At 50.9% G+C, this 13,228-nt stretch overlaps 1 protein-coding gene across 1 annotated transcript; it reads left to right on the forward strand.

The window, feature by feature from the left end:
* The first annotated feature begins 1,504 nt into the window (after positions 1–1,504).
* On the forward strand, positions 1,505–12,817 carry LOC144588301 (tRNA wybutosine-synthesizing protein 4-like). Its single transcript, XM_078390816.1, has 15 exons — positions 1,505–1,606; positions 1,752–1,921; positions 2,213–2,300; positions 2,460–2,652; positions 3,293–3,449; positions 4,589–4,778; positions 4,956–5,063; positions 6,205–6,295; positions 7,357–7,614; positions 7,706–7,921; positions 8,447–8,544; positions 9,467–9,654; positions 11,046–11,181; positions 11,440–11,641; positions 12,581–12,817. Exons 1-14 carry the CDS (start codon positions 1,574–1,576, stop codon positions 11,602–11,604), a joined length of 2,091 nt encoding a protein of 696 aa, XP_078246942.1. The 5' UTR covers positions 1,505–1,573; the 3' UTR covers positions 11,605–11,641; positions 12,581–12,817.
* Positions 12,818–13,228: the final 411 nt, after the last annotated feature.

Genomic DNA, 13,228 nt, shown 5'->3' on the forward strand with positions numbered 1-13,228 from the left:
GTAGTAGGCATAATATATTTTGACTTCAGCAAATCCTCCCACAAAGTAGTCTGTGGTATAACTGAATCCCTGAACCCCATTTCAGTCCTTTGTTGGTAGAAATGTGCCTTATTATTGATGATGATGATGATGATGATACTACTACTACTACTACTACTACTACTACTACTACTACTACTACTACTACTAATAATAATAATAATAATAATAATAATAATAATAATAATAATATTCTGGCTAGTAAGCTAACTAGGTGTGGGCTGCAGAACTTTCAGGTGCATACAGTTGGTTACAGATTCCTATTCAGAAAATGTTCATCAATGGCTTCTTCAACTTGGAGGGGAGAACAAGTGGGGTGCCACAAGGCGCAGTCGTGGTGTTATAGGATTTTATAGTCATAGATGTCAAGCTTTATAGTCCGTTGCATCTTGCTTAAGGTAAAGGCCTGTATATGCTAAAAGGCGTGCTATATTTTATGGTTACAAATATTCCCTGATTGATTTCAGCCCTAGAAACCATTAATTAGTCAAATAACAAGGTACTGTACAAGGATGAGCTGGTCCCATGGAAACCATTATCAAGCAGTAGATAAACAGAATGCAAAGATAACCCAGGAACAGTTTGTCCATTGTGAGTGACACTTTATTGAAACAAATTTACTCGCTCCTTACTTACTGCTTAACTCAAAGCCTCGTATAAGTTCCCCCAAAACTAGATTGGGGAGCTAGATTGATATTGGGGGGGGTTTCTTTAATCCGGCTGTCTTCTGATCTGCAGGTCATGTTTATTAAACCGGAGGCGAGGGGTATTCAACGGGGTTGTTTTTAACTGACTCCTAAAGGAATACAGAGGGGGGCGGGGGGGGGGAGGCAGGAGTAGCTCCTCTGAGAACCGAGTCTACAAGGCAGGCGCCACCACCGAGGAGGCCCTGCCTCTAGCAGACGACTTTTAGGCCTCTCTCAGGGTAACGTGAGAGGCAAGGGGACTGAGAAAGAAAAAACTGCCTTCCATACGGCTATACGGTTCATCCCATGGAGCGCTCCGCCTGGCCTGGCCTGGCCTGGCCCGTCTACCCCAACCCCCAACCCCGGCGGGCGTCGGCAGCCCTCACCCTCCCTCCCTCCCTCGGGGTACCCCTGCCCGGCCGGCCGTGGGAAGCCCTCAGGACACCGGAGCCCCTCGGCCTGTTCGTTCTGAGGCGGGGCGGCTCCCCCCCCCCCTTCCGCCCCGCTCAGGGTGCCTGGCTCGAGCAAGGAAAAACCCCAGGGGAGGGCGCCGCCCAGGGCTGGCCGGCCTCGCTCGGAGGCACGCGTGGAAGAGCCTCTCCTTCCACCCGAGAGGGACTCCGCTCGCCCGGGGAACTCCCACGGAGCCTGGCCCTTTTCCCGCCCGCTCGCTCTCTCGGGACCGCCGAAGGAGGAGAAGGAGGCGCTCTGCCCCTCGCCCCGCCAGGCTCTATGGTGCACGAGCAGGAGCGGCGGCCGCGGATAGGTCGGCCGCGGGGCACGTGGGGAGCGTTGCGCGGCAACGGCGGCGAACTTCCGCCTGGCGAGGGAGAAGGCGAGCTGGGGCCATGGGACGGGGCCGCCCAGGGGGGTCGCCGGCGGTAAGAAGAAGTCCTCCTCTATCCTCCTCCTCCTCCTCCGGCCAGCCGGCCGGCCGCCGCTCCGCTCCCGCTTCCCTCCCCCTTCCTCCTCCTCCTCCTCCTCCTCCTCCTCGTCACCGACTCTCTCCTCCTTCCCGCCCGGCAGGTGCGCGACACCGGAGGCAGCAGCGCCGCCAGCAAGAGGTCCACGGCCGCGCTGGGCTACGTGGAGGACCGCTTCGTCCAGCAGCTCGTGCCCCGGAGCGGCGGAGGCGGAGGCGGAGGCGGAGGCGGAGGCGGGCGCCGCCCCCGCCGCCGCGCCCCCGCCATCCACCGGTGAGAGGTCGCGCGCCGCCGGCCGCCGCGCCCCTTTGCTCTCCTCTCGGCCGGCCGGCCCCGCCAGGGTCTCTCCGGCCGGCGGGCGGGCGGGCTTTGCCCCTTGAGGGGCGGCGGCGCCTCGGGGCAGGTGGGGGGGCAGGGGCGCGGCCGGATTCCTACCCTCCCCCCCCCCCACACACCCAGAAGCGCTGCAGGCCGGCCCCGCCGTGGGAGAAGAGGGTCCCCCCCGCGCGCCCCCTCCTCACACGCCCCCCTCACTCCCCCCGCGCCGGGTCTCGCCCGTTGCAGGGGCTACTACGTGCGGGCGCGCGCCGTGGAGTTCTGCGCCCGGGCCTTCCTGCTGAGGACCGGCGCGCCCTGCTCTTCTCGGAGGCAGGTGAGCCGCTGGCTGGGGAAGGTGAGGGGTGGGGGTGGGGGGAATGGCGTGCGGGGGGGGGTCTGGGCAGCCGAGGGTCCCCCCGCCCCCCTCCCACGAGGCACTCCTGGCCCCCCCTCCCTGCCCTTCTCTCTCTCTCTCTCTCCCCCCCAACCCCAGATCCTCTCCTTGGGCGCCGGCTTCGACTCCCTCTGCTTCCGCCTCAAGAGCCAAGGGCTGCTGGGACCCGCCGCCCTCTTCGTCGAGGTCGACTTTCCGGAGGTGGCGCGGGAGAAAGCCGATCTTATCCGCAGGACCGACGAGCTGGCCGCCTGGGCAGGCAGCAGCGGGGCCTCTCCACCCGCTGCCTCCGGTAGGGCCACGGGGGGGGGGCGGTCGGCGGTGGGGGAGGCAGCCCCTCGCAGCGGCTGGTCAGGGCCGGGAAGCTTCCCAAACCGGGGTGGTGGTGGTGGTGGTGGTGGCCTGGCTGTGTTTTGTGTGGGTGCCCGGGAAAAGGCAGGCAGGGGATGATGGGAGGGAAGGTGCCGCTGCCCCCCCCCCCCACCGCCGGCTGGGAAGCTCTCCGAGGACAAGGAGCCTGCAGAAGGAGGGGTGGGGGGGTGATGGCTGACTTTTCAGAGCCCTGCTTTGGTAGAGGTTGGAGGACATAGCTCTTTGGGACCTTTCTTTGCACTTCCAGGTATCAGGTGTATGTTACGATCCTTTGCTAATAGAACTAGCAGTGTCCCCGCGTGATATTAAGGGTTAGTCCTGAAGGATAGGTCTTGAGCCTGAGTGCACAGGGTGGAGCAGAGTGTGATCCTGTCATGGGGTAGGAGAGCCAGGTGCCAGGATCAGCAAAAGGGCATAAACTTCGCTGTCTCTCCTGTGGCTGGGCAAAAGCTTTCGTCTGCAGTTTTTAACCTCCCTTCCTGAAAGACGGGCCAGCCTCTGGAGACTGACTGCGCTGCCAGGTGCCTCTCTCACTTTCTCTCCTGCTTCACCTTTTCCAGGAGCAGTTGAGTTTTCAGGAGAAGATTACAAACTTTTAGGAGTGGACCTGTCTGAATTATCCAGGTTAGAGGAAGCCCTGCAAGGGGCAGGCCTGGATTCCAGAGTTCCCACAATGATTCTGGCAGAAGTTGTGCTGACATACATGGAGGTGGAGAGGTTTGTGGAGTGTCTCTTCCTTTTCCTAAAGTGGGCCACTAAATAGTCAGTGGTTGTATACATGGATTGCAGAAGAAGAGTAAGCCAATACTCTTCTGCAGTTTGCTTTCTGGAATAATGTTCCAGGAGGATGCAGGAAGGGTAAGAACTGTCTCCCATAGTTAGTCATGGCCCCATATGAGCTCCTGAACAGAGCATGCTGTGTTTGAACTTGGCTATTCCAGTTAGCTGTCACATCATGGACACAGCTCCATTTCCTTGTCTTCTCCATCTATATATCTGGTGCCAGTATTAAAGATATCAGACCAAATTATTACTCTTAATTTTTTTAATCTTTAATTTTTATTGATTAACTGTATACTGTGGAAAATAGTACCTTTTCGTATCTGTTTGGATCTGCTGCTAGCCAGCTTAGCAGGTGGTTGCATTGAGATCTAGTAGGGTATTGGGATCGTAGAATGATGAAGTTGGAAGGGGCCTCTAAGGCCATCAAGTCCAACTCCCTGCTTGATGCAGGAATACATATCAAAGGATATCTGCCAGGTGGTTGTCTGAGTTTCTCTTGAATGCCTCCAGTGTTGAGGCAGTCACCAACTCCCGAGGTAGCTGTTTCCACTGTCGTACTGCTCTAACAGTTAAGAAATTTTTTTCTGATATTCAACCAAAATCTGTCTTACTGCAACTTGAGTCCATTGTTGTGTGTCCTGCACTCTGGGATGACTGAGATGGTTCTGTAGAGGGGAGCAGGTCCTCCCTGTTGATCTGTTATTGAAACCTGGTGCATGATCAAGAGCAAACAAAGCTCCAGGATGAAGTCTTGAAAGGTGAAAGCCCCACTGTAGCTCTTGAGACGAAATAAAAAGAGGGGGGAAAGCAAGGAACTTTGGCTATCTTGAAGAGCCATTTTTCCACACCAGATATCATTTTTTAAATCCTGGGATGTGTCTTCTTCCCACTTTGTATGCTTTCACTTGTCCCTTTTGCCTTCATTGCTTTGGGGACTATGCAGTCCTGCTCGAAGCTGGTGGGTACCCTGAGATCATGGCTCAGGACTGGATTTGCACAAGGTGGCTCTTCATTGGCGGAGATCTTCCCTCCCTCCTGTCTCTTATCTGTAACTCTTCTTTGATGCCTTGTAGGTCAGATGTTTTAGTCCAGTGGGCAGCTGGGCATTTCTTGCAGGCGTGGTTCATTCTGTATGAGCAGATTCACCCTGATGATCCTTTTGGACGTGTCATGAGGAGTCACTTCAGCCAGCTCAAATCTCCGCTTTGTTCCCTTGTCCATTATCCAGACTGCAAGTCTCAGCAAGTGCGGTTTCTCGAGAGGGTACGTTGGGTCTTGAATTGCAGAGGGAGGGCTGTGAGTAAGTGGGGCAGCGGAGGGAGATGAAGGGGCTCAAAAAGGCTGCATGGGGTGGACTGTGCTGCATGGAAGGGACTGGGCGAAGGGATGTCCTGGAGAGACTCCAGGGGCTTGTTTTTAGTTCTCTGGTTTTCTCATCAGGGCTGGAGTGACTGTACTGTCATTGACATGAATGAATTCTACAGCCGGCTTGTCCCTCAAAAAGAGCAACAGAGGATTCAGGCCTTGGAACCCTTTGATGAGTTTGAGGTACTTCTCTGGCATTTTGAGTCAATGCCCCAGTCTTTTGCCTCTGGTGGAGTTTGAGTCTGAGTTCTAAGCTTGCCTTTCCTTCTCTAGAGCCAGCTGATAGTGAAGAGTGTTTCCATCTTAGTAAAGTTTCCCTAGGAAGAAGTAGAGAAACAGCACAGGGATGCTCCACAACCTGGTAGATACGTAGTAAGGTTAGGACCTAGAGACGGTGGGAACAGGCTGGGCAACAACCCCTTGGAGATGTAGGAGCCGCTCCCTGAGCCTGGAAGCTTAGATAATAACCCTAACCCTCTACGAATCCCAGTTCTTGGAGTACATGATTTCTGGCTGTTCTCGCTCACTGAAGCTGTTCCCTCCTGCATGGAAGGTTGTTTTGTTTGTTTGCTTGTTTTTTAAATTATTATAACATACAAACCCAAAAAGATCAACAATTTAATTTATAATCAACAAGACAAAAAGATAAAATATAAAAACTACTATACAAACAACCAGGAAAAAACTACTAACCTAAACCATCCTTCCTGCTGGAAAGTTTGAGTCATGAGTGTGTATTTATAAGATAAGAGAGGATCTTCAATTTCTCTGTGTTGGGTCACGAAAGGAAAGGAGTGTGATCATCATCAAAGGAAATAAGGAATTGTAGGCAGATGAGCAGGCAGGCCTGGATTGGTGGATTGTGTCTTCGGCCTTCCCTGGTTTCACTGTGTATTTTCTCTGGCCGTAAAAGAAGGAAATGAGAGAATCATAGAAAAGTGAAGTTGGAAGCGCCCTACAAGACTATCAAGTCCAAAGCCCTGCTCAGTGCAGGAATACAATCAACTTCATTATGCAGACATGCAGTGGTATAGCAACTGACTATATAGCACGATGAATTCCTGCTCTGCCTGCTTGTGATGGTGGAAAGCTGTTAGTCTCTTAATCAGGTGGCAAAGATGGAGACAGGTAAGTCTTGTGGGTATATTTTATCAGGCTGTGAAAGCCAGTGGACATTGTCCTGGAGTGGAGTGGTGGTGGTTGGGCAGCTCCTCCAGGTGAAGGGGAATGCCTAGCAGATGCCCCCCCTGAAGGGACTCAGAGCTGTGCCTGATTGTGATCTCTCTCCCCCCTCCCCCGCACCCACCTCTTGGCTTCCCTGCAGGAGTGGCACCTGAAATGCTCCCATTATTTCATCCTTGTTGCCTCAAAGGGAGAGACCATGTCTCCAGCTCTTGTGTTTTCTGGCAGAGAAGGTAAAAGTGCAATAAACTATTTGATTTATTTAATATCTGTGGGCCACATGTTTCCTGGTTAGAAATATGTATTTTCTGTCTTTCTTTAAAATTGTTTTAAAACAGATTTATGAGGTAACCTTAAGGAATTGTATTTTTAATCACTTTAATACTTTAAAAAATTATATACAGTTTTGGGAGAGTACCTTTGCTGAGAGACAAGGAGGGTAGAAATGAGATGAAGTAAACAAACTGAGAAGCTGATTTGTAATGTTATACATGAGTTACTCAAGGACATGCAGTAGGCCGTTGCCACTGCTCTAGAGCCACCATTTTATTTCCAGCTGATTGGCAAACATTGGGGTTCTCTGCAAATGCAATCTAGATCCTGTGTGCTTGCGTGTTTGCCAAAGATTAAACAGATCCTACCAAGAGGAATGGACTTCTTCCTGGAATTGCTGTAGGTGGAGAAAACTGCGCTGTAAAAGAGTTGGGAAAAAGAACAGACTATTGTTGCCCAAGAGAGACCTTGAGATGAAAAGCAAGACTTACAGAGGCGGACAAAGGAGAAAAGTATTGTAACCCTTTCAGATGGACTGATAAATGCATGTTTGGCACATAACATGGGTGCCGCTTTCTCAGATAAAGCAGCAGTGCCTCAGAGGAGTTTGGTATTAAGCCAGCCAGAGAGAAAGCAGAGACCCCAGACCTTACACTTGATGGAACTCAAGACCAGTTGTGATTAATCTGTGTTGCTAAAATGTTCCAAGAAATAACAGTAAAAGGTCTGTCATGTTTAGTGCTGAGATGGTGAGAATTTCCAAGACAGTGACCACTTTAATCTGGTAACAAAAATGGAGTGGTGGCGTGTTAGAGGATTGATGGAGGGATCCTTTTAACAGTATCCCTAGTAGTTTACCTTTTTCTGAGGAATGCTTGTGTGGATAAGCTCACAGGCATCTGCATGGCTTGGACAGGCAATTCCAGAGTTTCCTGGTGAGAAGAGCTTTCTTCTATTCCTTCTCTACCCTCGTGGGAATGCCTCTGCTACTAGTGACATAACCTATCTTTCTTCCTTTCAGCCTTACCGATTTGTCGTGAGCCTGATTTTGCAGGGACTATTTCCTCCTCAGTCTGTGCAACAGATGTTGGCATTGCAGGATTGAGGCGGTATGGCCATCGTTCTGTGCTCCTGGCTCCAGATATGGTCCTTACCACAGGAGGTTTCGGTGATCATGGAGGGCATCATTGCCGCCTGACTGAGCTGCACGTTTTGATCAAGCATGAGGGGGCATGGAGAACAAGCAATGTCTGCCTGGCCAAGTCAGGGGAAGCCTGGGGTATGATGCAGGATGGGGGCCCAGAGGTGTGGATGGTATGGTGCATGCCCCTTGGTCTCCCCTGGCTTTACGTCTCTCTTTCTTCCCACAGATGGACGACTCTTCCATTCGTTAACGCTTCTGCAAGCAGGCTGGGCAGTGGTGTTGGGGGGACGTAAGTCACCCTTGAGCCCGGCTCTGATGGCGTGTCGCCTGAGAATGTCAGGGACAGCTGAGTCTCCTGTCCTTGAGCTCACTCATCTGCCATCCCTTAAGGAGCTGGCCGTGCCCCGCTGGAGGCATTCAGCCACTGAGATTGCATATGAAGGTAAGAGGAAGATTGCAGTGTCTGGAGGGGGCCCGGCAGAGGTGAGCATGGAAGGTCCCAAAGCAGCCTCCTGAAATTCCATCTCTATCAGCCTGGACATAGCTGATACCAGGAGGAAGATGTCTCTGGCTTCCCTTGAACAAGGGTAGGAGAAAAGTACATGATGTAGGAAAGGGGAGGTGGTGGCATAGAGTTTCTCCTTCCTTCTGCATTGTTCTTAAGCACAAAAGAGGTTTATTTAGGGTCCCAACCCTCTCTTCAAAATGGCTAAAGTGAGACCACTTCTAATCTTAAGAGTGCACGCCCATGTGGGCAGGTGTGTAAATGTGTGTTCCAAAGTCTTGTGGAGAATGGCTGTGCCAGCTCTTGCAGGGGAGGGTTGGCTTTCCTCACTCTCCTTCCCCTTGCCTCAGTCACCTGGCAAGGCATGTGTTAAGTTCAGGTTGCTTAGGATGGCAGATGGAGATGCCAGGGAGGGTGTTGGATGGTGCAAGTATCCAGCCTGATTTTCTGTTCTCCTGCCAGGGGAGATGTACCTCTTTGTCTATGGGGGCTGTAGCTCTGGGCAGTCTGTGTTGGCAGATTGGCATTTCCTGCACTTAGAAGAGTTTTCATGTCGACAGGTAAGGGGCAGAAGCTCGTAATTTGTGCAGGTTCAGGCTGTCTTGAGCAACTTTGTTTTACCTAAGCTAATGTTGAGTGGATCTGGAGACCATCCAGGGGATGGTCCTTCCCGCTCTGCATCAGTCCCTTAATTGGATCAGTTATTAGCCTGTGAGAACAAGGAGCACCATCAGCAGCAGCTGCTACGTGCAGTTTTGTCAGACAAATGTATGGTCAAGCTTATGTTTTCCATTCTTTCCTGCTGGGAGCCCAGGACAGTATGCCTGCATCCTTTTGCATCCATTTTAGCCTCCCCAAAACAAGCTTATATAGGTTGGGTTGCAAGAACATGATGAATTCAATAAGCATCTTGGCTGAGTGGGGATTTGAATCTGTGTTGCCCTGTCCTGATCTGATGGGATCACGGCTACCTCCCAATATTTCCACTCTGTCGTCTTGTTACTGGGCATGAGTAGCTCCTTGGAAGTGTTTGTTTCTTTCTTTATTCATACTTGCCTTCCTGTGCCTCTCCACAGCCAGCAAGCAGACCTCAGTCACCTGTACATTTCTGAGAATGGGGTGGGAAGGGTTTATCTGTATCCCAGACTGGAACATTTCTATCCTTGAAGGACTGCTGTGTCAAAGCAAGGTTCAAACTTGCAGAATAGTAACAGCTCCTGCCCAAACAACTAGGGTCTTGAGGAAAGGGATAGCTACATATTGACAGAGTGATAAGTTTCTGTTTGCAACGCTGGCAGGCCTTTCCTCCTATGTGTTCCTCTATTTTCATGGTGCTTCTGTGTGGGATGTTTGTGAAGCAAGCTGTTCAGGGCAGGTGTTTCCCATGGCTGCATCTGATAGCGGGGGGGGGGGAGACCCTGTTTGTCGTACAGGAGAATGAAGCTGCAAGTAGCTTCCTTTCGTTCTGCTCCAATCTCCTAGATTCCTGTGAAAGGCCCTGTGCCATTGGGGCGTCACTCCCACACTGCCTGTGACTGGTCAGGTGGGGTGCTCATTGCAGGAGGCCTGGGAGCAATGGAGAAGCCTCTAGGCTCCATCCTTTTTCTGAGGCCAACTGACTGTGGCTTCCGGTGGGATTCTATTGAGACCTTTCCTCCACTCACTCCTAGGTAAGTGGGCCATGCTCTGCCACCATCGCCACCCTCTTTCTTAATTAAGCACGTGGTAGCTGCTTTTCCAAGAATAGCAGGCCTTCACTCCTTCTCTGGAGTGAATCAGAGCCCCTGGCTGGTAGCAGCCATGTCCCATCTGTTGGGGATTTAACCAGCCACTAGAATCGTGGACCAAGTGGAATCAGAAAGGCAGATGCAAAATGCAAGGTGGTTAATAAATGTATCCAGAACTTAATTTACTCTCTGCTTTTCTGTCTGTTAACAGAGGATTAGAACAAGCAATAAAAAGCTGATACAGCCCCCCAGTAACTTCCAGCTTAAGTTCCTTCTTCATCCTGATTCGTTTTTCTGACCTTAGATTTTGAATAGGCTTGGCACAGCCTGACAATTCAGTGTGTTGCTACATGGGCAATGCAGTTATAAAAATTGCCCAGTATTCCCAAGATACCATTAAGCATAGAAGGAAACTGTTGCTTAAGTAACTGTCACAGGAGAATCCCAAGGCAGAGAGTTTGTTTCAAATGCAGGACTGGTTTCAGGAAATTGAAATGAACATGACATTTAATCAAAAAGGAAGAAAAGACTTCAGAACCGAATACAGTGGTGCCTCGCAGAACGAGCGCCCCGTAGAGCGATGAATTCGCTCTACGGTGACGCTTTTGCGATCGCTAATGCGATCGCAGAGCGATGCCCCCAATGGGCAAAAATCGCAGAGTGAAGGTCGGTAAGCGGTTCGCTTACCGATCTTCGCTTTGCAACCCGCCGATCAGCTGTTCCGCAGCTTCAAAATGGCTGCCGGAACAGCCGAAATGTCTGCGCGCAGCGTTTTCGCGCCCTCCCCTCGCTTACCAAGGGCGCGGAAACGCTGCGGCCGCCCATTTCGGCTGTTCCGGCGGCCATTTTGGACCCGCCGGACAGCTGATCGCAGCCATTTTCGCGCCCTCGTTCAGCGAGGGGAGGGCGCGAAAATGGCTGCCGGCCATAGAGGGACATCGCTGTACGGTGAGTAAATCAACTAAGTTTAATGCATTCCAATGGCTTTTTTCTTTCCGTACAGCGATGTTTCACACAGCGAGGGTTAATCCGGAATGGATTAACCTCGCTGTGCGAGGCACCACTGTATCGGGAGACAAACTTGGTTCATTTGACGCATGCTTTCCTGTTTCGTCCTTTTGGAATCCCTCTAAATGAACATGTTTTCAATGGTCCTATTTAAATTAGACGGCTTCAGTAATACCTACCCTACCCCATTTTGATAGAAAAAACACTGAATTATGTGAGATCACACCCTCAAATGAAACTTGACAACTTCAGGTGAGCAGGCTTTTGACATGTTTGACCAAGACCTTTGATGTCCCCTTGTTTTCCTGTGTTCACTCTATGTCAAGATACTCACACACGGCCCATGTGCACTGTGGGAAGTTGCTTCTAGTAGGTGGAGTTTGGTTCCATGCTACTTCTGTGCCTGGTGTGGCTGTGATCGACCTCATGTCGGGGCTTGTTGCGGAGTATCACATTGACACGGTGAGTTATATCTGTGGATCTGTCCCTCATTCAAAACTTAATTGGTTACAGAGGTATGGCCTACCATAGGTGGCTGCCATTAATGGGCTGTGAAAACAGGTTCCATCTCCAACTGGAGTGCCATAGGGATGGGCAGGTGAAGGGCTGGAGCTATCGGGTACCTTGAGCATCATGGCAGCTCCCGTTGTGGCCGCTCCCGTTCATTCATCAGTCGGTTTCCTGATGCTCTGTCCTTTTGCTCTGTCTCGCCTCTGCCAGGCACCGATTGAGTGGCCACTGATGTTACACAACCACAGTAGCATCTTCTTGCCCGATGAAGAGATGTTGCTACTTGGCGGTGGAGGCAACTGCTTCTCCTTTGGGAGTCATCTGAACCAGCACCCTGTTCGGCTGGCCCTGAGGAACATCTGGAGAGTCCCATGATGTTTTGGGAGCCAGGAGGACTTTGCTTCACAGGCCTGTGAGTCATGGCAGGCAATGGAATGACAAGAGGGGGGTGGCTGAGGTGCCAGATGAAGATGTGAAAGATAGTCATACAAAGGTGCAGGATGTGTTTTCAGTTATCTCGGAGTCCAGGACATGTAATAATGGGCTCAAGCTACAGGAAGCCAGACTTGGGCTGAATGCCAGGAAAAACTTCAAAACTGTTAGAGCAGTACAACAACAGAGTTGGTGAGGGCTCCAACGATGGAGGCATTCAAGAGAAGCGTGGGCAACCTTCTGTCAGATCCGCTTTGATTTGGATTCCTGCCTTGAGCAGAGGGTTGGACTCAGTGGCCTTATAGGCCTCTTCCAACTGAATTATTCAAAGATTTTAGGAGGAGGTGGTTGTCTAGTTGAGGCCTGGGGTTCCTTCCCTTCAGTGGTACTTCATAAGCTGCTTGAAAGGAAATCATGTGTTTCTTGAAAATCAGATATGTAAGTGGTTGAAAGAATGTCACTGGAGTTGTAGATAGCATAAAGGAATGACAAGCGATAATAGCTCAAGTGGAAGTCATCCTGTTAAAGGAGTGGGAAGGGGGTCAGAGACTTGGTCAGTCGGTTCCCCGCGTCACGTGGAGTCCAAAGAGCCTAGCAGGGCGATTAGTATTTTCTCCTACAGCCATAAAGGATCCGAATGAAGCAGCTGCATAGGAGACATAGCAGAAGCCAGAGTCGGGGAAGGCTGCCTTGTCAGGGGAGAGTCCTTGGAATCTCTAGGTACTCCTTAGGATCATTGTGTCATCACCAATTTATACCCCCACACAACCACCTTCTGCAATCCTAAACCCATGATTGTAGGAAGTTAGCCAGTTTCTCCAGAAAAGGGAAGCCAGAGGCCTTTGCAAGCATCTCACCCTCACTTTCTTCCTTCCTTCCTTCCTCTGACCTGTGCAAACTATCCTGACAACCGATGCAGTCTTCCTTTTTCTCGACTGAAGTATCCACACCAGCAAGAAGGGGAACTGCCTGTCAGAATGTTGCTGTTTTTGTCATACAACTAAATGCTTGATCCAGTCACTTGGCGATTTTCTCACAACAGTCAGCCATTGCCTAGAGTCGACAGTCCATGGCATGCCACAGCTACATCCTCTGGGGTACACTCTGTCTTGTGTGAGATTTTAGAAAATAAACACTGACCTCATTGGTTCTTGGATGGGAGAAGGAGTCCATAAGTTGGAACTGACTTGATGTCTCCTGATGACAGCAATTTTCTTTATTTGCATACTGTTCCATCTTGTGGTCTTCCGTTGTGGTTGACCACCCAGAGTTCAAAAGGTAGCCATAGCCATGCTTTCCTTATTTGGAGCACACAGAAGAGAGTCCCCTATTACAGGATTTTCCTCTTCCTTGTATTGCCAGCATACTGGTGGGGAGATGAGGGGAACTGGGAATAGATTCCAAATGCTGTATTTTTACTGGGACCAAGGAGGCTGCCTTCTGCTGAGAGGATCATTGGATCATCTGTAGTTCCTTCTTGTCTAAGCCTGAGTCTGGAAGAATTCTGGTTTGGGACTCACAAAGATTGTGTTGACTTTTCTGCTGCATGATGTCTGGAGTGTGGTGC

Source organism: Pogona vitticeps, chromosome 3 (assembly GCF_051106095.1).
Source record: "Pogona vitticeps strain Pit_001003342236 chromosome 3, PviZW2.1, whole genome shotgun sequence".
NCBI classification, from domain to species: Eukaryota; Metazoa; Chordata; class Lepidosauria; order Squamata; family Agamidae; genus Pogona; species Pogona vitticeps.